This window comes from Camelina sativa, chromosome 9, assembly GCF_030686135.1.
Source record: "Camelina sativa cultivar CO46 ecotype springtype chromosome 9, ASM3068613v1".
NCBI classification, from domain to species: domain Eukaryota; kingdom Viridiplantae; phylum Streptophyta; class Magnoliopsida; order Brassicales; family Brassicaceae; genus Camelina; species Camelina sativa.
The window spans coordinates 32,078,201-32,105,913 of record NC_141888.1 but is presented as its reverse complement, the minus strand read 5'-3'; the positions used below and the strand labels follow the sequence as shown (position 1 = coordinate 32,105,913).

The following is a 27,713-nucleotide window of genomic DNA, read 5'->3' as shown; positions in this document are numbered from 1 at the left end:
TCAATCGTTAGTTTAAACTTGGTTAGAAGAGAGTGAGTGTGCACTAGACCAACTAGGACATCTCTGACTCTAAGCGAGGAGTACCCATATACGTGTACGTATATAATTCATGGAAATAGTGAGCGAGGGCCATTGAGTTTGAAAAGTATTGAAAATATTTATCTTCTACTAAAATTAAAGCCAAATATTAAAAAGATGATATGCTAATGATACACCTATATTATATATTAAAATACGTATAATGCCTAACTGTACCTTTTCGACGAAACAGAACAGAGTGATCCGAGTGAGAGACGACACATTAATACTTTTCAACAATACATTGTGTTGTTATCATTATAGAATGTATCGAATTTAAGTCTATTATAATATAGAGTTTCTAGAAAAAAACAATTGGGTAGAAAAGTTTAGTTTTGATACGCCATATTTTATAGTAGTCAAATGAGATGTTTAGTTAACTTAGTCTAATTACATATGTTTATAATATATAAAAAGTTAATTAGTCGTACTGGAGGGCAAATGAGAGCTAGAGATCCAATTTACTTTCTAGTTTCTACTCATGTAATTTCTCATTCTCAACATAATCAATCGAACTTAGATAAGCCTGTCTGCCCCAATATCCATCACTCAATTAGTTTATGTCAAAGCAATTCATTTAGGACTCGTCTGAACGTAAACTATTTGAACTAGGTAGGTCTATTTAGGGAGTATACATCTCGGTAATAGCTGATAAGGACCTATCTATATATGTCGTTTTGAATTTTTGGTATGCAAAACTACTATTCAAAATACAGTATCTTCGGCAAAATAGAAAAATAGATCATAAAATTTGGATATCAAATCTGATATACGACCCCTAATTCAATTCACTACATCACTCTGTTTAAACTTTTACTAAATCAGTAAAAAAAGAAAAGGAAGGTTTGAACTTTGAACGGATATTTTCTAGATTCTTTTATTAGTCTAAATTTCGGTCCAAAAAGTTATCCGATTATAGAAATCATTGAATGATCCTAATTCCTAAGTAAGTATTGGATTACAGCAAGATTCTATATTCCATTCTCATTGAGAGATGAAATGACATCATGATCACTACATCATCGAGCTTACGTCAGGAAGCTCCACAAGCAAAAAAATAATAAGGGGGTGGATAAGTTCAAGTTCCATCTCATTTCCTCGCACATCTATCTCTATCTTCCTTCTCATTTCCTCACATCTTCCTCTCTCTCTCTCTCTCCCCCCCCCCAAAAAAAAAAAAAAAAAAATCAAAGAAACCCAACAAAAAAAAACAAACGCATCATTACAAATCTTTTTTTCCACCTTATATTTACACACACTTCTCTTCTTTCCCTTTAATCATACAAACAACACCAAGAGAGAAAGAAAGAAAAAAAACCACCAAAAACTTCCTAAAAATAAACAAATGGATACTACTAACAAAGCAATAAAGCTTAAAGTTATGAACCACCAACTCGTTGAAGGCCATGAGTTAGCCACTAAGCTTCAGCAACTCCTCTCTCAACCCGGGTTGGGTCAGGGTTCAGCGGAGGATTTAGCGGCTAAAATCTTAGAGACTTTTAACAAGGCTATCTCCATTCTTGATTCCATCGAACACCTCTCCTCCTCCTCCTCCTCCTCTCTTGCCGCCGTTGAGGGCTCTCAAAATGCTTCATGCGACAACGACGGCAAGTTTGAAGATTCCGGAGATAGTCGGAAAAGATTGGGACCCGTTAAGGGTAAAAGAGGATGCTACAAAAGAAAGTAAGTTTCACATTTCTTATCTCAAAACTCGAAAGATCATCTAGCTAGGATTTTAATACTCCGTTTTGGTTAGTCACAAACAAACAAAACATTTAGATTTGGTTGCAACTTACAAGAATAATCATAGTAGATAAAGGGCCATATGACTAATAAATTTTCAATAATATTATGAGCAGGAAGAGATCCGAGACGTGGACTACACAGTCGCCTATACTTGAGGACACATTTTTTTGGAGGAAATATGGACAGAAGGAGATTCTTAATGCCAAATTCCCAAGGTCCTTTTTACCCCTATGTACATAGTTGTGTATATTATATTATGTGACATGTTGCCGGGTATTATTATTATACATGGACCGCAATTATATCTACCATCAATGTGGTCTGAGCTTATAATTGGTTGTGGCATATAATAAATTTTGGCCTAAATTATTTTTTCTTTAATTTATGTTTTGCAGAAGTTACTTTAGGTGCACACACAAGTACACTCAAGGGTGCAAGGCAACAAAGCAAGTCCAGAAGGTGGAGCTCGAACCAGGGATGTTCAGCATCACATACATGGGAAGCCACACGTGCAACACCAACGCAGCAATACCCAAGGTCAACGCTTGTGATAATCATCATGATGAGATCACCATGGATATGGAAGAGCACAAGAGTCCTAGTTTGACGACCTCGATGAAGGAGGAAGAAGAGAATCATCGTCATCATGGTTCGTCCACGGGGAATAACTTGGTGTGGCCTGAAATAGTGTTCGAAGAGGATCATCATCATCATCATCATCATCAGGCCATTTACGTTAGTGGGGACACTAGTACATCTATCAATGTTTTGGGTTCTCAGGAGCTCATGATGTTTGGAGATGGCGGCGATTTCGAGTTCAGCGACAATGAGCACTACGCTATCTTCAATTCATGTTCGAATCTATCTTGAGTTTACACTACTATAGACTAAGGCCATGAGTTAATCATTAGGCTTGTAGAATGGAAAACGCATATATATTTTGTCCTCGTCTCCAATGAGTGTCTCTGTACTGTACATATAGTATTATAAATAACAATCCTTCTCTTTTGCAATACGGTGGGTTAGACGTTAGCCGCTACTATTTGTAGCAACATTCCCCTCTACTATTATCTTTTTTTTTTGTCAATCTCCCCTCTACTATTATCTTTTTGTCAACATTCCCTATATTTCCCCTCTAATTAATGCATCAATAACAAATATCCTCTCCGTTTTTTCAAAAATATTATTTTGACATTTGAAGAAAATTTTAAAATACACTTCATCCCTTTTCAATAAAAATTAATAATAACTGAAATCTAATAAAAAGTTGTTTCGGACTAAAATTAAATTAAAATAATAATTAAAACCATATATGAAAATATTAAATGATATTTTTGTGAAACAAAAAAAGAAAACTCTAAAATAATATTTATTTTGTAAAACGGAGAAAATAAATAATCGTAGCAACATTATTGTCTACTGATGAGTGATGACTACATAAATTCCAGCCACTCTATTTGTAGCAACATTCCCCTCTATTACTATATCAGTATATCTTTGTAAACATTCCCAAGCCCTAAGTTCTAATTTATGCAGTAATAACAAATTATTTGATCGTTATGATATACATACATAATTACAAGTATACTAGAATAAGACCCATGCTCTTGAAATACATTTTATTTATAATGTAATTTTTATATAAAATATAATTTATATGATTGTTTTTAAAAGTTTTTTTGGATAAGACATTATACAATAAAATCATATGCTAAATATGATGGCTTGAAAAAAAAAACATATTTTGTAAGTTTTATATTGTTAATGATTCTAGATAAGTACCCATGCTATAACACAAGTTAAATTTTATTTTATACAAAATTTTGTATATTTTATATTTTAAAATAAAATTTTAATATGTTGTATTAGTTTATATATGTGAAGTTATTTTAACAATGTATATTCCACATCATGACTTGAATGTCATTATAAGACAGAATTTTGTAAATTTGGTTTTTAAAAAGCGAGTTATTATATTGAGTAATTTAATATATTGTTACTTTTTGTTTTAATATACTTGGTTTTTTGAAATTTTTTCATATTATAGTGATATATTCTTGACATTGCTATAACAACTCATTTAGAGTGTTTATAGTTTCTAACTTTTATATCAAGTTTTAATATTTTAAAAATATTTTAAAATAAATTATTTAACATTTATTATATAAAATCATAAAATCATAAAATTCAACAAAAAAATATGAAATTGAATTTAAATATTCAAATTTTGACCTACTCAGTAAAAATTTTAATTCAATAGATATTATTTGTAAAGAATAATCTTACTAAAGCTTAAATATTTTATAGATTGAACAATTTATATTTGTTTTTAAAAATTCAACTTATGGTATATCCAGAAATAAAACTATTTTTTAATTATAATAAATAATATGATAATTTATTTGTTTCACAAAATAGACTCATATATAAAAATGAGAGGTGAAGTATAATGATAATTAACAAATTAATATGTTAATTTAGATATCAAAAGATTTTAATATGGATGAATTATTTAATAAAAGAAATTAATATGGTAAGTTAGATGATATCAAATTATTCTTTAGAATATTTTCATTAAGATTTTCAGAAAATTAAAGTTGCACTCATTATTTAACTTGTAATCAATTAATCTATCTATTAATATATAACCTATTTGTAACCAACTTATTAAAATTATATAGTCTACAAAACAATGTTATGTACTTTCGTTTTATTATAAAAGGGATACATATAACAACTAGGGTTTAGGATTTTTTGTTTACAAGTATTATTGCTAAATAGTCAGGAAAATAAGAGAAAAATGCATATAGGACTGTTCACTGCCTTTTACGCGAGGGTTTAAACATCTCTCAAGTAGCGACTACATGTGTACAAAATACAACTCGACGAATTGGTCCTTTTCTATTCTTTGTTTTGCTATATCTTTTGTATTATCGGGTGGGTAATAATATAAAAGGAAACATTACATTAAAAAGTGTCCCTATTATTTAGGGATAAGTGTCGTGTTCTCTTAATAAAATGACAAAAAAAATATTGGACAAAGGGACAAAAAGCGGACGAGACACAAGACATGAGACAAGTGACACAGAAAGAAATGAAACACTCCCTTTGGTTTTTGATTCACTGCTTGCAACACAACAAAAGAAAAACCCCAACAAGCTTCTCAGCACATTCTGAAACTTGTGATTTTTCTAGTATATACGATAGAATGAAAGTATATATTTACTGTAAGGACTTGTTGGGGGAAAAAAACCAACGTTTATTACACGGAACTACACTGGATTTTTATGATGAAAACTTTGTATCTAGCTAGTTTCTTGAAACTCTTTGATATGCTCATCATTATGCTTTAAAAGTATCATGCTCATTGCTCAGCATATACAAAGATGCAACGAATTTCGACATATACTATATACATACCTTTAAACTATATGAAATCTTTTCATGAAAAATAAAAGACTTCAGAAGTTATATTTCCATTGCAAATAGTCTCATATACAGATATACTTATATTTTGCTTTATTCATAATCATTGTCACTAATCTTCGTAGCAAATATTTCGTAAAGTAATTGAACGTTTTGTGAATCTGATCAAAACTACTGTAAATTATGATGATATTTTTGATATAATAATTTATTTCTAAAACTAAGACGCAAATATACCTCAAGTCTTATCATGACACCACTTGAAAGGTTTTTTTATATATGGATTTCTACTTTCATCCTATGTTTAAACATTATTTGAAAGATCTAATGATAAAAAAACATATAAACCTTAACTAAACAAAAATAAACTCATAGAGTAACATTTTTAAAACTTAGAATCTTAAAAAGCTTAATTAACTAGGATCGGAGGACATTTCGTATCTCTGCGAAGGAGAGTTCCACGTGTCGCCATCACCATCATCTCCAGGAACGAGGCAATGATGGTTAAAGTAGGGTTCACCCAATAATGGAACAACGGAGTCCATGTTTCTAATCATAGCTTCGGCCAAGTTAACGACGGCGGGTACGTTTGCGGTTGTTGTGGTGGTATGTGCTGATGAGATCGGGAAAGTGGTGAATAAATGGCACGTGTGTGTACTACGGTAAGTGACACGGAACGTATAAGGATCTTCATCGAGCCGTTGCACTTGCTTCTTCGCCGGACACTTGTATAATTTCTGGTGGGTGCACCTATAGTACGCCCTACAAATTTTGGTGTTTATTATTAAAAGTTGTAACTCCGAGTAAACTAATTAGGACATAAAATTTTTTTGATTAATTAATCCAACTGAAACAGTAACATTTTTTAATACAACTTAAACAAAATTTAATTAGGTTAAATAAAAAAATTTAAAAGACTAATTATTGTTTCTGTTCAATATATACCATATGACCATCTCCATCCTTAATACGTTCTCCGGTTTCTATTAGTTGTCGTTATAGAATTTTTCACACAAATTAAGAAAATTGATAAATGTTCTATTATACCCTTGTTTGACTACTAAATTCTAAATGATCTAATTTTTTATTCATTTAGTAAAGGACAAATGAGATAATTTTCTACTAAAAATCACATTGAAAAGTGGTAGGATGGATTTTGGGTTGAGGGTGAGATTCCCAATACTCCCGGGTTCGAATCCCCACGGCTGCAAACACCTTAAGTGGCCACTGCAGAAAAATTTAACATTGGACTATGCGGTTTTCAGGAACCACTCTTGCCGCCTTCGGGATGCACACCAAGCCTTCGGGCTAGTGGGCTACTCAGAGTCCACTGGGATTTGGATACCTGGATTATAAAAAAAAAAAGTGAAAACAACAACTAAACTGAAACAAAAAAATTAAAATAATGTCTTGATTCTAAGGACATCTAATTACTAAAATAATGTTACTTTTTTACATATTAGTATTTTTTTAGTTATTAGAAGATTCTCCCCATTGTATTAAGGATGGAAATGCACTAAAATGTTTATGTTTTTCTAAAACGAAAACCTAATCGAATCGTATACAAAAGATCTCAGTGCGTTCATCAAATCCAAAACAATTATTTTTTTGGTCCAATAACAAATATCATGCGATGAATCCAAATAGTAACACAACAACGATATAAATACAAACTACTTGAGTATATGTCCAAATAGAATTCTATTTCCGTTACAAAATTTATATATATATATATATATATAAATATATATCTAAAGCAATTAATTTAATTGGCTACTTTTACAAATGGTGACAGCATATATATATAATAAAATAAAATGATGTGCAATTTTTTTCGTAGGTTATAAATTATCATAACGACCCCATGTCTCTGGCCTCTGGATCAAATTAATGATACAAAGATAAACTCAAGATGCTTTATAAAACCAATTTGTAATGTTAACGGTCTTTCAATGAAACCATTTTCAAAACAAGAACTGGTAGTATTAAATTAAGGGCCATAAACGAATGTACAACTACGTAAGCAATAAACCATCATTAGTATTGATTAATTAGTGTAATTTACCGAGGAAATGTAGAACAGAGAATTCCCTTCTGACCATATTTACGCCAAGTGTAATTGTCGTCCGGCGGGAACATCCATCCTCCCCTACGCATTAATAACAATTAACACATATATACAAATAACAATTTACACATGCGTACAGACATTAATAAATGTTTGTATTAGTTTATTCTCGATGCCTTGGCCTCGATGTATCAAGACCCTCCACTGTCGTCTGCATCATAGGGCACCTTAACAAGTGGTCCTGCGTCAAAGCCGGTTCTGTCTGCATCATCATATCCATCATTCGAACCGGTTCATGTTGAGGCAAAGAGTTCCTCCACGCTAGTAGGATTGTAAGCCGCTCGTTTGCGTCTCCGAATAAAGTGGAGATCAAGCCGAGAGAATTAGATAAATCTGATTCTGGCGGCTCTTGTGATGATAAGCTAAACTCAAGCTCCTTAACCAGATTGATTCCGTTGAAGATCATTGTCATTATCTCCTCCATCGTTCGATTATGCGCCTTTTTATATATATATTTATTTTATTCACACTACAAACATATGTAATACTTCTTTTTACCTTCGTGATCTCTGATCTGTTTTGTGTGTAGATATGAGACATCTCTACACTTGTATATATACACATACAACTATATCATAACACGTAAAGAAAGGTTGGATCTTATGTTGATTCCCTTTTGAAAAAAATCAAAGATTGTGAAATATTTCAGAATGCGACGTGCGTAATACAATCTCCAATCATATAATTACCTTCGTCTTTAATCTCTTTTTGTGTGTGTGTGTGTGTGTGTGTGTTGACATATTGGCAAAATCATGAATTAATTAAACTAAAACTTTACTCCATAACAAACACGTTGGTAATATTTATTTCTAGATACATTAATGGATGTGACAAAAAGAAGATAAGGACTATGCTCTCTTTTTGGTTAATAAAGGTGTGAGAGTATGTTTTAAATCGTTAGATCGTCTATCGTCCGACAAATTAATTTAACTTTTTGGGAGGGTAATTGTTTTGACAAACACGATAGGAGAAAGAAGCAGTCACATTGACTAAGTCATGGTCTTCTTTTCAATATTTATATACATAGGTGTTGGTGTTGGGTTTCGACGATCATAAGGCCCACCAAATAAGCCCATTAGGGCGTACGCGCAGGCCAGGAAAAGAGGCCCAGTAAGGGCCCATGGAGGAAAATCTGAGCAGGAGGATAAAGTCAACCTGGAGAAGAAATCGGGATTGGGGAGCCGAGATTGCAGCGAGACGTTCAGGAAGGGTTTCGAGGAATTTTAGTTTAAATAGCAGATGAATGTGAAGGACACAACACATGTAATCAAGCTCAGAGCGAATCAATAGAAAAAGTGAATACAAAAGTCCAGTTCGTTGTTTTTCATAATTCTAAGTCGATTTGTACCGAAAGTCTGCCCAGATCTCATTTTACAAACTTATTCTTCTAATTGTTGTTTCTAGCCCCAACAACTTGGCGCCGCCTGTGGGGACTTAGGTCTTTCTATTCTCAAAAATCGACTGCTTTGAACTCCAGCGAAATGGATCCATCCACCGCTAACACAATCATCTCAGAGACTGCTCCACCAGCGGCAGTCCACGGATCCACCTCCATCAGTGCACCTTCCCAGGGTGCACCCGCGTCAGCTCAGTCCGATAACGAGGTTACAGATCTAGTCAGACCCGGGACAGGCTCATCACTTGACGACAGTCAAGCACCGAACCAAAGTATTTTGGGAGGTTCGGGTCTCACTCATCACAGACCCGCCCAAACTCAGAATCTCGGTAGTACAAACCCAGGGGTTACCGTCGGGGTTGTTCCCACGGCCCCCGCGATCTTGACAGGAAACAGGAATCAGTCCCGAGTATGGACTCGTTCAGAGAATAACGGAACGAACCGACCCGGACAGCACCATGCGCCGGTGGTCTCCTCCAGGCCCCCCGTCAGCAACGATCTGTCCGAGATTCGCGGAATGCTCGCCGTTCTGATCGATAAGACCCAAAGTCAAGATGCGACAAATCGGGCCCTCATGAACAGAATCGAGCGGCATGAACAAGAGCTCGCTTCTCGCGCAAATCTCGGACCCTACCCGGATTCCGCGTACTCTTCGGGAACAGCTTTAACCAATCTCACAGAAAGAGCGCTTCCCCGGACTCGTATCGACTTTGAGGCGGTCCACGTTACCCCACCCGGGATCAGAACGTTACCCGTTTTCGCGCCGTCAGAGAGCAACGGAGCTCCGAGCTCGTCAGTCTTAAATAGTAACGCGAGCTCGCGACGTGACGAGCATCCCCCATCCGGGGACGTCGGGTCAGCAGGGCAGGTCCTCCGCACCTCGGGGGCTCTGGAGGGCTCCTCGGTGAGACTGGATCCAGTCCCGACAGGAGAACTCAGAAATGGGGCGTCACGAGGAATAAAGACCGAGGATCTCGGTCTTCCCGGACCTCCGAGTAGCGGCGCATTCAGCGCGCAGTTCCTAACCGAGTACATGAATAAGGCAAGCGCCAAGATGGCCCAAATCCGCTCTAAGGTGCACCTGGCAACAAGCGCAGCCCCAGACATCGATCGCGTGATCGCCGAAACAAGGCGTACCCCGTTCACAGACCGAATCGCAAAGGTTCGCCTTCGTGACGTGGGCAAGCTCCGCCTTCCCGAATACGCGGGCATAACGGACCCGGGAGCGCACCTCCGAGCTTTCAGATTAGCCATAACAAAAGCTTATCTCACTGGCGACGAGTGTGAAGCCGGCTACTGCCGTTACTTCGCCGAGAACCTGGTGGGACCGGCGTTGGAATGGTTCGCCTCTTTGGAATCCAACTCCATTGACAGCTTCGATCAGCTCGCCTCGGCATTTTTGAAGCAGTATTCAGTCTTTTTCCAAGCTAAGGTGACCGAATCAGACCTTTGGCTTCTCGTCCAAGAAAAAGACGAACCGCTCCGCGATTACATCAATCGCTTCAAGTCAACCAAAGCCAGGATAACCAACCTAAACGACGAGGTTGCCCTGGCAGCCCTTCGGCATGGCTTATGGTACACATCGAAATTCCGCGAAGAGCTCACCGTTCGACAACCCCCGTCGCTCGACGACGCACTCCATAGGTCGATTAATTTCGCCCGAGCAGAAGAGGAGCGGGCCGCTCTGGCCGAGATCCATAAGTCATCAAAAGCACCGTATAATCCTCCCAAAAAGACTCTCCGGAAGGAGCCGTTTGAGTCTGGTTTGCATGCTTTCGCGGTTGACTCCGCACCCAAAGCAAAAAACCCGAACTTCGATCCCGAGAAATTCTGCAAGTATCACAAAATACGCGGACACTCGACTGAAGAGTGCAGAATCGTGGGACGTCTCCTCGCGCGGAAGCACGAAGCAGGAGAGCTCGGCGAAATCGACCTCGAAAAAGAGGGAGAAAGGGCGAGAGAAGCCAACGCCACTACCAAAGAAGCCGCAGCTAAGCGCGAAAGGACCGACGAGGCCGAGGGATCTTCCGCCCTCCAGCCCCAAAGAAACGCATTGACCTGGTGTTCAAAGGACTCTCTCTTTGCCGTACCTCCCCCGGCTCGGTATTTACCCCGCCTCCGGCTCCCCGGAGGCTCGCGAGCTTCCGCCCGTTCATCTCCCGATGTTTCAAAGAGTCAAATCCGACTCATAGAGTCGACTTCATCACGGGAGGATCCTCCTTATGTCGTAACTCAGTTAATTCGATCGAGGTCTACCAACGTAGGGTCGATAGTTACCATCGTGAACGGAAACCCCGCTCGGACCCGGACTACGAGATTACGTTTTGGAAAAGCGAAACCGCGGACCTGGATAAACCCCACGACGACGCTCTAATCGTAAGGTTAGACGTCGGGGGATGCGAGCTCTCCAGAATAATGATCGACACCGGGAGCTCCGTCGATCTCTTGTTCTACGATGCTTTTAGGCGGATGGGTTATCCTGATTCCGAGCTAAAAGGGGCCAAAACCCCGCTCACCGGGTTCGCCGGCGACACGACCTTAGCTAAGGGCACCATTTCCCTCATAGTGGAAGCCCGTGGGGTACGACGTCTCGTCGACTTTGTGGTCGTCGATCGTTCTGCCGCCTTCAACGCTATCCTCGGCAGACCTTGGTTGTATGGGATGAAGGCGGTCCCGTCAACGTACCACCAATGTGTGAAGTTCCCGTCACGGGGCGGAATTGCCACCATCTACGGTAGCCAACGAACCTCAAGACAGTGTTACAGAAGCGGTTACGATCTGATCAAAAAATCCGACCAATAGCAATTAATGATCGCTGACGAGCTGGAATCAAGACAGCTCGTTAAGCGCACAGATCCCGCCTCGCGCGGACCCGTAATGACCAAGGTCGATCAGGTCCCAATCATGGAAGGGCACCCGGAACGATGCTTTGGAATCGGGGCCGATCTCAAACCTAGTACAAGGAACGACCTGATCCAGTTTCTGGGTCGGAATCACAACACCTTCGCCTGGTCCTCATCGGACACGAAAGGAATCGACATTAGCGTGACTTCTCACCAGCTCAACGTCGACCCCACCTACAAACCCATAAAACAGAAGCGTCGTAAGCTCGGCCCCGAAAGGGCGAAAGCAGTGAACGACGAGGTGGATCGACTATTGAAAATAGGGTCTATCCGCGAGGTCCAGTACGCCGAGTGGCTAGCCAACCCCGTAGTGGTCAAAAAAAAAACGGGAAATGGCGGATCTGCATTGACTTCAAAGATCTCAACAAAGCCTGTCCGAAGGACAATTATCCGCTTCCTCATATCGATAGACTGGTCGAGGCAACCGCCGGACACGAGACTCTCTCCTTTATGGACGCCTTCTCGGGGTATAATCAAATTTTGATGGACCCCGCCGACCAGGAAAAGACCGCGTTCATTACGGACCGAGGCACCTATTGCTACAAAGCAATGCCTTTCGGACTTAAAAACGCAGGAGCAACCTACCAGAGGTTAGTCAACAAGATGTTCGCCGAGCATCTTGGAAAAACCATGGAAGTTTACATCGACGATATGCTTGTCAAGTCAATGCGCGAGCAGGATCATATTCCTCAGCTCGAAGAATGCTTCAAAATACTAAACCTGTATGGAATGAAGCTGAACCCGACCAAGTGCACGTTCGGTGTCGCGTCGGGAGAATTCCTTGGGTATCTGGTCAAAGAACGTGGGATCGAAGCGAATCCAAAACAAATTGCGACCTTCCTCGAAATGCCTTCGCCAAGGACAACTCGGGAGGTCCAGAGGTTAACAGGGCGGATAGCCGCCCTGAACCGATTCATTGCGCGGTCTACAGACCGTTGCCTCCCATTCTACCAGTTGCTTAAGGGCAATCGGAAATTCGAGTGGGACGACAAGTGTGAAGAGGCATTCCAAGAATTAAAAAAGTACCTCACTGAACCCCCTGTCCTGTCGAAGCGTGCGGATGGGGAACACCTCTTCCTCTATATCGCCGTATCCGACTCCGCGGTAAGCGGGGTATTGGTACGAGAGCACGAGGGGGAACAGAAACCCGTCTATTACGTCAGCAAGACCCTTGTTGACGCTGAAATGCGATACCCCGCTATGGAAAAGCTGGCACTAGCAGTCGTGATGTCGGCTCGCAAACTGCGCCCTTATTTCCAGTCGCACACGATCGTAGTGATGACGTCCCAACCCATTCGGACCATCCTTCACAGTCCTAGCCAGTCCGGCAGGTTAGCCAAATGGGCCATAGAACTCAGCGAATACGATATCGAATACCGGCCACGCACCTGCGCCAAGGCGCAAGTCCTCGCCGATTTCGTCATCGAACTCGCCACGACCAACGAAAATACCGGGAACGCCTCCGAGAGATGGTCGCTATACGCGGACGGAGCATCGTCCAGACAGGGGTGCGGAATCGGAATCCGACTCATATCCCCGACCAACAAAATAATGGAACAGTCCTTCCGACTCGGGTTCGTAGCCTCGAACAACGAGGCTGAGTACGAGGCCCTAATAGCCGGACTCCGGCTGGCATTAGGTGTGGGAGTCAAAGAGCTCGCTGCATTCAGCGACTCGCAGCTCGTAACCGGTCAGTTCCATGGGAGCTACGACACGAATTGTGAGCGGATGGGCGCTTATCTCCAAGTCGTTCGATCAATGGCCGAGCAGTTCTCAACGTTCGAACTCACCAAAATTCCCCGGGGAGAGAATTCAGCCGCCGACGCCCTCGCCGCGCTGGCTTCCACCTCCGACCCTTCAGTCAAACGAATCATACCCGTCGAGGGAATAGATCAACCAAGTATCTCTATCCCAGTTAAGGCTTAGAGCATTAACCAGGTCCAGGCCGGATCCGGTCCGCACTCGGGAGAACCTGAACAAGTACCTGATCGGGACGACAAGCTCTTGGACGATCTTATCTCCGAAGACGAGCAAGAAGCGGAACCCGAAACGGACTGGCGAGTCCCAATTCGTGATTATATCACAAGTGGGACCGCACCAAAGGATCGATGGCAAGCGCGTAAGCTCAAAGCTCAGAGCACGCGGTTCTGTATCATCGGCGAGGAGTTATACAAGCGGTGTATCTCCGGACCATACCTCAGGTGCGTGCACGGGGACGAAACCCTTAGCATCATGAGGGACGCCCACGAGGGTCCCTGCGGAAACCACTCCGGAGGACAATCACTGGCCCTCAGAATCAAACGGCAAGGATACTTTTGGCCAACCATGCTCGCGGACTGCGACGATCACGCTAGAAAGTGTGATCCCTGCCAACGACACGCACCTCTGATCAATCAGCCCGCTGAGCTAACGAGCTCGGTCTCCGCTCCTTACCCCTTCATGCGGTGGTCGATGGATGCCATCGGACCCCTCGAACAGTCGGGAAAACGACGCGTTACTAACCTACTGGTTGTGACCGATTACTTTACTAAATGGATCGAGGCCGAATCCTACCAGTCCATCACGGGTGAACACGTAAAGGATTTTCTCTGGAAAAACGTGGTGTGTCGACACGGAATCCCCTACGAGATCGTAACTGATAACGGGACGAACTTGGTGTCCGCTATGGTTCAAAAGTTTTGCGACACATGGGGTATACGACTAACCCCGTCTACCCCCCGGTACCCCCAAGGAAACGGGCAGGCCGAAGCAGCCAACAAATTGATCCTGCACAGCCTCAAGCGCCGTCTGAGCGCCGCGAAGTCAGGCTGGGACGCTCAGCTCCCCGGAGTATTGTGGGCCACCCGAACTACGCCGCGTGGCAGCACGGGCGAGACCGCGTTCTCCTTAGCCTACAGAATTGAGGCCGTAATACCGGCAGAAGTTACCGTAGGCAGTATTCACCGAGCTGTTTCCCCCGAGAATGAGGAGGAAAATAGCGAAGCGCTGCGCGATCACCTCGACGTCATCGACGAGAAGAGAGAACAAGCCTATGTGCGAGTTCAAAATTACCAGAATGCCATCGCTCGCTTCTATAACTCGAAGATCCGACCTCGGCGTTTCGCCGTCGGGGACCGAGTACTCCGTCGAATGTTCGATCACAGAAAAGAAAAGAACGCCGGCAAAATGGGAACCAAATGGGAAGGACCTTTCCGTATCACCGAGGTCGTTCGCAATGGCGTATATCGCCTCGATCCGCTCCGCAAAATCTTTCCAAATAAAACGCGAATTTTACCATGACCTGGTGCACCGTTACCAAATATACCAAATCAACAAACAATAACTCTTTCTAACGGCGCGACGAAATTGCCTACAAATAAACGTACCTACGACACCAAACAGCACATGCGAATTTCGCACTGTCTTGCAACCGTTTCAAGCTTTTTCGAACACTTCATCAAAAAAAAAAAAAAATAACAACAAGGTCAACACAGCTCTAGCTAACAGTCTGCACCCCACGACCTCACGTGAAAGCAAATAAGATTTCACTACCCAATTTGGAAAACCTCAAAGGACTTCATCCCCAAATAGCAAATTTTTAGTGAATTCTACGGAGTTCACAAATTAAGTGCCCGGGGAACATTTCCCGCTGTCCGTAAGCCGGCCTAGGAGAGTTCCGTATACCCCGAGTACATATTAGAACTCACGCGTTTCGACCCGAAACAGTTCACAAAGACAATATGAAAAGAACAAGGGTTTAAATGCCTTCCCAGGCAGTTGATTCCAAAAAACGAAAAGAAATAAAGTTTTGGGTTAAACCCCCCCCGGGCAAGTCATAACAAAAGATTTAAAAGCCCTTTCGGGCAAATAACGCAAGTTCAAAACGATAAATAAAATAAAGACACCATAACTCAAACGTCTTCTTCCCCGGTCCCAGCCTCCGGATCCTTCGCGGCACTCGCGTTGCTCCCATGCTCGTCCAGACCGCGCGGGACCCCGGTTCTGGCGTCAACCTCCATGGGCGCGACCGAGTCTTCCGAGACCGAAAAGTCCGAAACCGCCAAGGAGTTGGACCTAACCGCAAGGACCGCCCGCTGCGTCTCAAGAACTTGCACCTCCTCCGCAATTGATGTCCTCCCCTCGTCGATCTGCTTGATCAAAAGAAGGTTGGACTCGATCTCTGCGAGATCGCTCTCGACCGCGGTCTGCTCTTTCTTCCTCTCCCACTTGCTCTTCACTGAATCCAGCACCGCCCGGTAGTCTTGGGACATCCGCTCCTTGGCCTCACGAACAACTCGACGAGTCGCCTCCGCATGTTTCTGGTCGATACCCTTGGCTTTCTCCTTCAGCCATCGGTTCTCCGTTTTCAAGAAATCCCGGTCCCTTGCCGCCATCGCATGAGCATCCTGGGCAGAAGCGAGGTCAGCTTCAACGGAAAGGAGCTTATCCTGAATACTCCTCAAGGACGTTAGCTCGTCCTCTAGGCTCGCAACCTTGCCATTTGCAGCTCCCTCTCTCTCTTGAGCAGCCTTGAGAGCCGTCGTCAGCTCATGAACCACCCGCGTTGTGTTCTCAAGCTCAGCAGCCTGCGGGGTATCCTTAAGCCTCCGCTCATAAAGCGCGATCAGCTTGTTGTCAGCAGCAACGGACTGCAAACGGATCAAAAGAAAACAGAAATAAACATACTACGCCCAGCAGGGAAAAAACCAGTAAAGGTAAGAGCAAAGAAGGAACGGTACCTTCGCATGGGCCGCCATCGCCTCGATGTATGCTTCTCTCTCGACGAGATCCTTCACGAGCGGGACCTGGCAGTTAGCCGTCTTCAGGTGACGGAAAAGGGTCGCCATTCCCAGGTGGTCCTCTACCGTCGGGGAGTCCCAGGAGTGAGCAAACCTCCAATGAAACGGGCGGCTCGACGATGACCCGTTTCCAGAGAGAGCCGGCTCTCCAGCTGGAGCCTCCGGGTTACCACCGCGGGGTAGCCTCCACGGCTTTCGCGGCTCCTCGTCTCAGGGACTCGGGGATTGTCCGTGCGAGCCCTTTTTGGCATCGGAGACGGCTCGCCATGAGTCGACTGCGAACTGACGAGCATGACCTCCTTAGCCGGACCAGAAGGACCGGTTGGGATCACGGGGGCTTGGTTCACCTCCTCGCTAACTACCCGAGACGGTGCGGGCTGAGCGGCTCGAAGAGCATTGGCCAGCGCGGCATCAACATCGCCGGCTCGGACCCTTCGGGGTTGCTGCGATTGCTCCCTGAGTTCACGGAGTGACGGCTTCCTAACCATGGTGCGTATTGGGGTTGAGGTCGAAGAAGAACTTAATTCTGGTTACGAGCAGCAAAAAAATGAACAGGGGGTGAGCGATCCCCTACGTGCATGACTTTTGCGCATAAAGGACTAAGTAAAAAAAAAGAAAAAAAAAAACCATTACCTCTGCGAGCGGGGGAGTTGTCTGCTCTTTCGCTCCTCGCTTGGTTAGCAGGAAGCGGCGGGACCGGAGCTGTAGTGTTTCGGACTAACGGGGCGTTGAGGGCTGCTATGATACGAGCTCGCGTGAATGAGTTCCACCGGACCTCGCCTGCTCGTAGCCTCTCAATTAGTTCTCGGGTCGCCGGTATTTTCGGAGGTTCTTCTGAATCTGCCATGCAACAAAAAAAAAAGGGGCAAAACAGTTAGTACGACAAATAAACGCCGTAATCTTGGCGGCAACGAATGATAACTAGAAACTAAGGGGTCATTCTGACCAACGCATGCGGCCCATTGGGTGGGGAGACGAGCAAAGTCGTAGTCCCCCACCGCTGCCGGAGTAACCCGGAAGTAAAAATATTTTTCCCGCCACCGGTCGTCCTTCCCCGGAAGCGCCTGAATTATTTCCGGGCTGCGGCGGCGACAGGTGTAGAATGTCCCGGGAAACCCGGAGTTATGTTTGATAAGGTACAACCGGAGGATGTCGTCGACCCCGAGTTCAAATCCAAGTTCGCGACCTCGAACGTATACCCCCATGACGTGCCGAACAAAGTTCGGACACATCTGGGGAAACGCCATTCGAAGGCGTTGGAGGATCCGAAAGATAATCCTCGGGATAGGGAACACGAGCCCACACTTTTCGAAATACACAGTGTACGCGCAGCAGAAACCCGGCGGAACGGTCTCCGGAGAAAACGGATCGTCGGAACGGAGTATCATCTCCACGTTTGGAGGAACTCCGTGCTTCTGACGGAGATCGGCGAGTTGCTTGGCCGATGTAATCGGCGGGATATGGTTTCCCCAGAGTTCAAGTGGAGCCATGATGGTATGAGTTTTTAAAATTGTGAAATCAACTAACCTAAACGAGCGAGATCGGACTGAACGATAAACGCGAAATAGTAGAGCTAGCAAACCTAGAAATCAAAACTTAGAAATAACTGAGCAGAGGAGAGAAGGTTAAGAAAATTACCTTGGAGTAGTGGATGAGTGCGCGGTTATGACGAGACATGTGATTTATGACTTATAGGTCATAATTGACGTCGTTCTTTGTAATCCCACGAATCTCTCTCTCCTCTAATCTAAACCGTTCAAACCTTTCGGCTCCACCGTTGGATCTTAGGAGAGAGGGGTAATCATCACGAAGATCTCGGAAGCCGAGATTCATTGAGCCTTTCCCGAGGAAGATCGCGAAACCGAAACGACATGAAAGATTCTCTGGATATTCGCCTTTCAACCCTCCAAAAATAGGTTAAAAGGCTGGGGGGCAATTGTTGGTGTTGGGTTTCGACGATCATAAGGCCCACCAAATAAGCCCATTAGGGCGTACGCGCAGGCCAGGAAAAGAGGCCCAGTAAGGGCCCATGGAGGAAAACCCGAGCAGGAGGATGAAGTGAACCTGGAGAAGAAATCGGGATTGGGGAGCCGAGATTGCAGCGAGACGTTCAGGAAAGGTTTCGAGGAATTTTAGTTTAAATAGCAGATGAATGTGAAGGACACAACACATGTAATCAAGCTCAGAGCGAATCAATAGAAAAAGTGAATACAAAAGTCCAGTTCGTTGTTTTTCATAATTCTAAGTCGTTTTGTACCGAAAGTCTGCCCAGATCTCATTTTACAAACTTATTCTTCTAATTGTTGTTTCTAGCCCCAACAATAGGGTTTTCCTTCTTTTTCAACGTTAATTAAAAAGGCGATCTTGGAGAAGTCTAGGCAAAAGACTTGCGATTTCAAGGTTGAAAATAATTGGCTGATCAAAAATTACAGTTGAAACTATTGAATACTTAGAAGTAAGAGAGATTGACACAAAACCATATATAAGCAAAATATGTGAGTGAGTCTTCTTCTTTTTTTCTCTTGCGGGGTCGAAACTAATTAAATCTATCTACTTCAGTCACGTGGTCGATCGTTGATACAATCAGACTTGTACCGTTCACATATAAAAATATCTCTTCGCATGGTCTGTCTAGATATTATGTGAACCATCTACAAAGAAGTGGAGTAGAATACTACTGTACTTAAGTATTTGCAGTGGTGGCAACGCCACTTACACTAAATATCCAAGTGTATAGGTTATGATGGTGTCTCCAATTCCATTGGTTTCTTGTGAGAATAAATTCTTACTATGACATATGAATGAATTGTTTCTCTGGCTATTGAATTTTGAGTTTTTTTTTGTCAATAAATCAAAAACAACTAATCCAGTCGATTCTCAATACGCAGACCTAATGGGCCCAAAACGTTTGAAATGATGGCCCAAAAAGGCTAAAGCCCATTAATTATTTCCCTTTATCGAACATCACGACGTCTCTCTCGCATACATAAAAACACACGAAGTTCATTGATAATTTAAACTTTTTGATAACAAGTTACCTATTATATCTATACTAGGCCTGGGCATTTGGGTGTTCGGGTCGGGATCAGGTTCGGGTAATTTGGGTTCGGGTTTTTCGGGTTTACGAATATAGGATCCGAGCAGGTGTTCATATAATTTCGGGTCGGGGTCAGGTTCAGTTCCTCTCGGGTTCGGGTTATTTGGGTAATGACTTTAAAAAACCTGTAATGTATCCAAAATATATTCGGTTATGGATAGTACCTACTCAAACATATCCAAAGTACCCACAAAAACCTGAAATGTACCCAAAAAACCCGAATAACCCGAAAAACAAATGAAACTGCATAACATGAAATCTTAAACAAATGAAACTCAGCATATCATGTCTCGCAAAACAATTCAAACACATACCATGTCTCGCAAAATAAGCATCCCAACAAAGAAAAGCATGTCTTAAAATCTTAAACATCCCAACAAAGCAAACGAAACTTAAACATCCCAACAAAGAAAAACATGTCTCGCAAAAGCATGTCTAGCTGCTATGAACGGAGAACCCAAAGATGAGACTAACAGCGAAATTAGGTTTTGGAGATCCAATTTGAGAGTTTTGGTTTATAAAAGCCAAACATTCTTGAAATCGGACAAAAATTGGCAACTTCGACATGTTTATGCAAAGTAAAGAAGATTCACAAAGATTCAAGGAGAGGAGATTAACCCAAACGGAAATATGGCAATATATGTGATATCATGTATGAATAAATGTGTTCTCGGGTTCAAACAGATATCGTCGGTTCCTCGGGTTCGGTTCGGGTAATACCCGATACCCGTGGGTATTTGGAAACAAAAACCGAATGGTTATTTATACAGAAGCGGGTCGGGGTCGGGTCGGGTTTTTGCAGGTCAGGATCGGGTCGGTTCCTCGGGTTCGGTTTATTTGCCCAGGCCTAATCTATACTATTAATTGGGGAGTACACTTAGGGATAAAAAAAACAAAAAAACATAACATATATCCATGTTGTCAAACAGACTAACTTGCACGTATGTGCGGATAAATAAATTTTAATAAATTTATCAATAAATTTTAATAAATTTATCAATAAATTTTTTTAAACTTGCACGTAGTTTATAAACATAACCCCGCACGTATGTGCGGGTCTGAACCTAGTTATGACTAAAATAGAAGGAGACATATATACTATAATACCATTAAATGCTATTAAATACTTATATTCATTTCCAAATAAATTTAGTTAACTCTCTTTACTATTTTTATAACCAAACATAATTAAAATATTTTAAATATCTATATATATAATGTTTTACAATTAATATAGATATTTAGAAGATTTATTTCAGATTTTTAAAAATTATTCTTCTATCATTTCTTTTTATTTTAAAATTTAAATGTAGTGAATCATCATATAATACATAAAGTTAATAGAATGTCTGCATATATTTGTGATTTGAATTTTTTAAACGAACATATATTACTCAATTAATATTAAAAATGTGTGTTCAACATACATATATAGTAAATATACCGTATATAGTAAATTATAAAAATTTAAGAAGTCTATAATTTATAACAAATATGTCTAAACTTAATAAATGACATAATTGAATTGATAATACTAAAAAATAAAATATCATTAATTTGATACTTCAATAAGGGTTAAATCCTCATTTTACTATTTTAATAACACCAATATACAACATATCAAATCAAACTTATTTAATTAAAATTGCATTTAACAAATATTGTTGTGCGGTGTACACGGCAGATTATATACAAAATCACTAAAATTAACAAAAGAATACATTATTAAAATTAGTACTAAAATAGTATATTAACCAAAAAAAAAAGTTGGTCATAGTCTAGTTATGACTAAAAGAGGAAGTAATTTACGATGTGGTTATGATGTCTACATTAATTTGCTAGCAAACTAGCCCGAGCAAAGCATTTGGGGGTCCATACGAATTAAGAAAAAAAAATATAACCATAGTTTTGAGAGTATAAAACTATATAGACTAAAAGAACAATTTAGTCAACAAAATTCTTTTAAAAACACAATACTACAATAATGTCCTAAAACAACACCTTATTTTCTACCGATTTCTATAAGCTACTAATTTATTTATTTATTTATAATAATCTAATTATATAAAAATTGTCTAAAAGTCTAAATGATGCTTTATTTTCTTCCTAATATATTTTTTGAATTCTAAAATTTCTAACTTTAAGACGCGCCATGAAACCAACTCCAATGGTGGAAATGGGGAAGGTTGTTCAAAAAAATAATAATAATATTTTAACGCAATATTTTTATATTTTTATTGAAATTAGACCACTTATAAACAGGAATCCAATCAAAACAAGTACAACACCTTTCAGAACCCCACAAACCCTCACCTAGCCACTGTCGCATCTCTTGTCTTAGGGAAACAAGGAGCCTCATACTCACTGAGTTGTTAGTATCAATCGTTAACAATATATATGGTGGGTTGATTTTGAATTCAGCTATTATCTAATGTTGAATTCTAGACATATCTTGTGGTTTTAGGAGTCCTCACCATCTGACCCGGTTTAATATTTCTAATTCAAAAAATCAATTTACTGAAAGAGATCCTTATTAGGCTTTTATCTCGTCTTGTTAAAAGAACAGGAAGTGTTTTTATATAATCACGACGACCTTTGTCATCGATTAGGAACACAATAATCTTAAGTTTTTCTTATATCAAAGAAAAACAAAACTGAAAAGAATTCTATAAGCTTTGTTTCGAGTCAAAGCAAATCTTCAGATTCTGCAGTTTAGGAGATGACACTTCAGCTTCTCTACATCCGATAATTTCAGCGGCTTCTGCATAAACATCTGTGCACCGCTCGCTAAGCATCTGCAATATCAATCAAGAAAATAACAGAATCTTTAGTTCACCACTAAGAAAAAATTTACAAAAAAGACAGAACGATTAGTTAAGCAAAGTGTCTTTTTTTTTTTTTTTTTTTTTTTGACAAACAAGCAAAGTGTCTTTAGGAATGATAATTATTACTTGTTGATGCGAGTAGGAATGTTCTCTGAAGAGAGTATCACAACAGGTACTTCCTTTAGTTTCGATGACTCCTGCTGTCAATAACCAAAAACCATAGAAACAGAGAGAGACAAAGAAAGAGATTCTGTTAGTCTGTGGAGGATCTTCTCAATAAGACACTTATATTATGGTTTGTAACAAAATTTGTTAAACACCTTCACTTTCTTGAGCAGCTCAAAACCTGTCATTCCTGGCATACAATAATCAGTGATGATAAGATTCACCTTCATTACCTGAAACACACAAAATCCAGCATGGTTTACACAGTGTTGAATATCCTTTCTAAACCAATCAAAACGTGCACTGAGGATTGAGCTTATTACATTGGTGGAAGTTACTGGATCACTCTGTTGTGGATCTCCTCCCAAGCCTAAGTACTCCAATGCTCTAAGCCCATTTTCTGCTGTTGTTACTACACGACAGTTAGAAGAAGAAAAAATAATGTTAAAGTTTTAAAGGCAGTGTCACCATAACCATGGAAGATTCTGGTTCTTGAAATTATAAAATGAAAAAGAAGATTGAAGATTAATATATTATACCTTTGCAAGAAGAGATCTTGAGGATTCTCTCAACGAGTTTACGATCAATTAGATTATCATCTACTGCTAAAACATGAAGCTCTTCCTCCATTGACGATGAACACGAATCACTTGCGGACATTAATACCAATAAACACCTAAAGAAAAGAGAGAGAGACAAACTTACATATGAAGAACGAAGAAAGAGACAATTAACAAAATTCAAAAAGATTTTGATGAATGAAGAATATATATATATTTAGACAGTATTATGTTTTTCTAATTTATATATGGATATATAAGATAACAATATTATTAAGAGCTGATTTGATATGATTTTCGATATTTTTCTGATTATTTAAGAAAAAACAAGTTGTGTGTGTTTTGTTCTCTGGAAACTGGTAAGAAACTTGGTGTTTTATGTCAGTGACAGTGCTTTTGGGATCTTGTACGATGATAACCAAAATCTAAATATTAATTTTTATTTTCCATTTGTTTGGCTTTCTCTAATCGTGCGAATAATGAAGATGCTAATTTTATAATCATTTTTCTATTTCAAAATGGATCACAAATCTCTATCAGAATCTCAGTTACGACGCCCCCACGATTCTCTGAAAATTATAGATATCTTTTAGAATTTAGAATTTTATTTTTATAATTTAAAAATTATGGGACTGTTCGGTGTATTATTTTTTCAATTTTAGTTATCATGGAGTTTTTAATACGAAATCTTTGGCCGATATGTTACTTGCATAGTTGCATGGGCCGTGACCGTGTAGTTGTTATTGCTTCGAGTTGCACTTCTACGTCCAATTTTGTTTTTGTTCCTTTTCTAAAAAGAATGTACAATTATTGGCTTTAAAGAATTCTACTGTTCACTGGAAAAAATATACATACAATTTAAGTGTGAGAACAATTTAAACATGTTTATAAACAATTTTTTTTTCTTTTTGGGTGCAAAGTTAATAAGCAAGCAATCTAAACACATACTTTTTTCTTCTTGTTTACAAACCAAAACATCAATAAATCATAAGGGGATATAGAACTTTGCTAAGCCCTGCTGCCTCACTGTATACCTTAGTGGGCCTATAATGGAAGAGTTGGACTCATCTTATACGAAATTAGTTACCATAGAATTATTATTTTTTAACAATAAACGAGGATCTTAAGCTGGAACTGTCAGGGGTTAGGGAATAAAGCGACTATGGGGTATCTCAGGGATTTATAGGGACAACATAGACCAGATTTCTTGTTTCTTTCTGAAACAAGGCAACTTTTTCTGTTTTAGAACCGTTTGTTGGTCATTTTGGTTATTCGCATATAACAACAGTTGAACCTGTTGGTTGTAGTGGTGGTCTTGCACTTTTCTACAATAATAATAATAATAATGTTTCTGTTTTATTTGAATCCAATAGAATTATTGATGTTGAAGTGGTATACAAAGGAAAAGTAATTTATCTATCTTTTATTTATGGTGATCCGGTTCCAAAGAACCGAGATCAAGTTTGGGAAAGATTAACAAGACTGGATTTGTCTCGTGATGCTCCATGGTTTCTTATTGGGGATTTCAACGAGTTAAAAGGAAATCATGAGAAACAGGGTGGTAAACTGCGCCATGCCTCTTCTTTTGTACCTTTTAACACAATGATTCGACATTGTGGCCTCCTTGAGTTCCCAGCTCTTGGGGATAGTCTATCTTGGAGAGGGTGGCGAGATAAGAAGCCGATCAGGTGTCGTCTGGATCGGGCATTGGCAAATGAAGAGTGGCATGATTTGTTTCAGGATTCCTTTACACAGTATTTACCAATGGTTGCATCGGATCATAAGCCCCTGCTAGCGGTTATTGAGGATAAAACTAGACGGGGGCGGGGGAGTTTTCCTTTTGATAGACGGTGGTTGGATAAGGAAGGTTTTTTGGATGCGGTTAATGCGGGATGGGCGGCTACGGCGTCCAAGGACGCACCTTCTCCCACTTTGGTGGATAAAATTTCAAAATGTCGGAGTACAATTTCTCGTTGGAGGAAAGCGCAAGTTCCTTATGGACGGGAGACAATTGAAGATCTAAAAGCCAAATTAGCGGTGGCACAGGAGAATGATTCTACTTCAGTTGAAGAGATAGCGGAACTGGCTTGGCGATTGCGGGAGGCGTACAGGGACGAGGAGGTGTATTGGTATCAAAAAAGCAGAAGTCGATGGATGCGGTTTGGGGACCATAACACAAGTTATTTCCATGCCCAGACAAAACAACGGCGTGTTCGGAACCGTCTTGTTGGTCTCCACGACCAGAGTGGTAATTGGCTGACGGAGGAGAATGATATCCAACATATTGCGGTTTCGTATTTTCAGGATCTTTTTACATCCTCGGATCCTTCGGATTTTGAGGAAATGTTAGATGAGGTTCAACCGGCGGTTTCTTTGGAGACAAATGAATTTTTAACTCGAGAGGTTACAGAACAAGAGATTAAACAAGCGTTATTCATGATGCATCCAGATAAAGCACCGGGTCCGGATGGGATGACTGCCCTTTTTTACCAAAAAGCATGGGTCACGGTTAAAGCAGATTTAGTACTTTTGGTTAATTCCTTTTTCCGGGATGGAGAGTTTGATAAGAGGCTAAATATAACAAATATTTGTCTTATCCCAAAAGTAGACAAACCAACGCGGATGACGGAGCTGAGGCCCATCAGCCTTTGCAATGTTGGTTATAAGATAATATCAAAGGTTTTATGTCAGCGACTTCGCACTATTTTACCATCTCTGGTGTCGGAGACTCAATCGGCTTTTGTCGAGGGTCGGTTAATTTCAGATAATATTTTGATTGCTCAAGAGATGTTTCATGGGTTACGGACCAATCCCTCTTGCAAGGGGAAGTTTATGGCTATAAAAACGGATATGAGTAAGGCCTATGATAGGGTAGAGTGGTCCTTTGTTGAACATCTGCTCAGGCAGTTCGGTTTTTGCGAGAGGTGGATATCTTGGATTATGTGTTGTGTGACATCGGTTCAATATAAGGTTCTACTTAATGGTCAGGCATATGGATCAATTGTCCCGTGTCGTGGTTTACGTCAGGGGGACCCACTATCACCTTACCTTTTTATTCTTTGCACGGAGGTACTTATTGCACATTTTCGGAAAGCAGAACGTCTGAAACTTCTCACTGGAATTAAGGTGTCGACTGCCAGCCCTGCCGTTTCACATCTCTTATTTGCGGATGACAGCCTTTTTTTCTGTCGGGCCTCAAAGGAACAATGTGAAGTAGTGTTGGATATCCTTAAGAAGTATGAGCGGGTATCTGGTCAACAAATTAATTTTCAAAAATCTTCAGTCCAGTTCGGACATACGGTGGACTCGGACCTTAGGGAGGACCTAAAAGGTGTTTTGGGAATCACAAACTTGGGGGGTATGGGGTCGTATTTAGGGATTCCCGAAAGTCTGGGTGGGGCTAAGACAAAGATTTTTTCCTTTGTTCAGGATAAGTTGCAAGCACGAGCAGGTGGGTGGCCGGCTCGGCTTTTATCAAAAGGGGGAAAGGAGGTGATGATCAAGTCTGTTGCTACAGCTGTTCCCACCTTTGTAATGTCTTGTTTCCGTTTACCTAAGACGGTTACAAGGAAGTTGACTAGTGCAATTTCTAATTTTTGGTGGAGTTCCTCTGGCCAATCTCGTGGTCTACACTGGATGGCGTGGGATAAACTATGTCATGGTAAAGATGCAGGAGGTTTAGGTTTCCGGTGCTTAGATGATTATAACACCGCTCTGCTGGCAAAGCAGCTCTGGCGCCTAATCACGGTGCCGGACTCACTTTTTGCACGGGTTTTTAAAGGACGATACTATCGGCATTCTGATCCTTTGGATCCCATTAAATCTTACTCGCCATCTTATGGATGGCGGAGTATAGTTTCTGCTCGCTCTCTGGTAAATAAAGGACTTATTAAACGAGTAGGATCTGGTGCTTCCATTTCTGTTTGGAATGACCCCTGGATCCCTGCTCAATCCCCGAGACCAGCAGTGAGCACAGGATCGCCTTTTGATCCTCTGCTCCGTGTTTCAAATCTTATTGACAGGAATTCTAATTCCTGGGATATGGCTCAACTTACGGCTACCTTTGTACCGGAAGATGTTGCTATTATCTCTGCCTTACCATTGCGCCAACCGGATAAACCGGATTTGTTGGGATGGCATTTCACAAAGACTGGTAAATATACGGTTAAATCGGGATACCATAACCTTCGTTCACAACGGCCGGCTCTAGACGGACAGCAAGTCTTTGGACCAGACATAGTCCCTCTTCAAGCTTTTGTGTGGAAAATACGGTGTCCTCCCACGCTGCGGCACTTCATGTGGCAAGTTCTTTCGGGTTGCGTAGCAGTTACAACTAATCTACGGAAACGTGGTATGAGTTGTGATTCTGCGTGCGCTCTTTGTGGTTTTCAGGAAGAAACTATTAATCATGCCCTTTTTGAATGCCCACCGGCAAGGCAGGTTTGGGCTCTGTCCCAGTTCCCGGCAGCTATGGAGGTATTCCCATCGGAATCAGTATTTACAAACATGGATTTTCTTTTTTGGCGGTTTTCAAATGTACCATCTCAGGAATCTTTTCCATGGATATTGTGGTACATCTGGAAAGCGCGTAATGATAAATTTTTTAATAAT

The 27,713-nt window shown here is 41.1% G+C and overlaps 3 protein-coding genes and 1 pseudogene across 3 annotated transcripts; 2 read left to right on the top strand and 2 right to left on the bottom strand.

Moving 5' to 3' along the window:
• Nucleotides 1-925: 925 nt before the first annotated feature.
• LOC104712301 (putative WRKY transcription factor 70) lies at nt 926-2,837 on the top strand. The gene is made up of 3 exons (XM_010429157.2): nt 926-1,761; nt 1,938-2,039; nt 2,220-2,837. The coding sequence occupies exons 1-3, from the start codon at nt 1,424-1,426 to the stop codon at nt 2,692-2,694; spliced, it is 915 nt and encodes a 304-aa protein (XP_010427459.1). The 5' UTR covers nt 926-1,423; the 3' UTR covers nt 2,695-2,837.
• A 2,826-nt stretch (nt 2,838-5,663) lies between these two features.
• LOC104715713 (WRKY transcription factor 55 pseudogene) lies at nt 5,664-7,877 on the bottom strand (annotated as a pseudogene).
• A 3,312-nt stretch (nt 7,878-11,189) lies between these two features.
• On the top strand, nt 11,190-11,576 carry LOC147939054 (uncharacterized). Its single transcript, XM_087465843.1, has one exon. The coding sequence runs from the start codon at nt 11,190-11,192 to the stop codon at nt 11,574-11,576; it is 387 nt and encodes a 128-aa protein (XP_087321969.1).
• Nucleotides 11,577-22,111: 10,535 nt separating this feature from the next.
• LOC104712300 (two-component response regulator ARR17) lies at nt 22,112-23,327 on the bottom strand. Its single transcript, XM_010429154.3, has 5 exons — nt 23,082-23,327; nt 22,866-22,954; nt 22,698-22,775; nt 22,504-22,577; nt 22,112-22,347 (listed from the first exon to the last, which is right to left on the bottom strand). Exons 1-5 carry the CDS (start codon nt 23,200-23,202, stop codon nt 22,251-22,253), a joined length of 459 nt encoding a protein of 152 aa, XP_010427456.1. The 5' UTR covers nt 23,203-23,327; the 3' UTR covers nt 22,112-22,250.
• Nucleotides 23,328-27,713: the final 4,386 nt, after the last annotated feature.

What these genes read in the sequence shown, in the direction of transcription:
- LOC104712301 (XM_010429157.2), top strand. Translation starts at nt 1,424, where the DNA reads ATGGATACTACTAACAAAGCAATAAAGCTTAAAGTTATGAACCACCAA. An exon ending in AGAGGATGCTACAAAAGAAA is followed by an intron (nt 1,762 to 1,937) that starts GTAAGTTTCACA and finishes TATTATGAGCAG; the next exon opens with GAAGAGATCCGAGACGTGGA. An exon ending in CTTAATGCCAAATTCCCAAG is followed by an intron (nt 2,040 to 2,219) that starts GTCCTTTTTACC and finishes TATGTTTTGCAG; the next exon opens with AAGTTACTTTAGGTGCACAC.
- LOC147939054 (XM_087465843.1), top strand. Translation starts at nt 11,190, where the DNA reads ATGATCGACACCGGGAGCTCCGTCGATCTCTTGTTCTACGATGCTTTT.
- LOC104712300 (XM_010429154.3), bottom strand. Translation starts at nt 23,202, where the DNA reads ATGTCCGCAAGTGATTCGTGTTCATCGTCAATGGAGGAAGAGCTTCAT. An exon ending in ATCCAGTAACTTCCACCAAT is followed by an intron (nt 22,776 to 22,865) that starts GTAATAAGCTCA and finishes TGTGTGTTTCAG; the next exon opens with GTAATGAAGGTGAATCTTAT. An exon ending in AGCTGCTCAAGAAAGTGAAG is followed by an intron (nt 22,578 to 22,697) that starts GTGTTTAACAAA and finishes GGTTATTGACAG; the next exon opens with CAGGAGTCATCGAAACTAAA.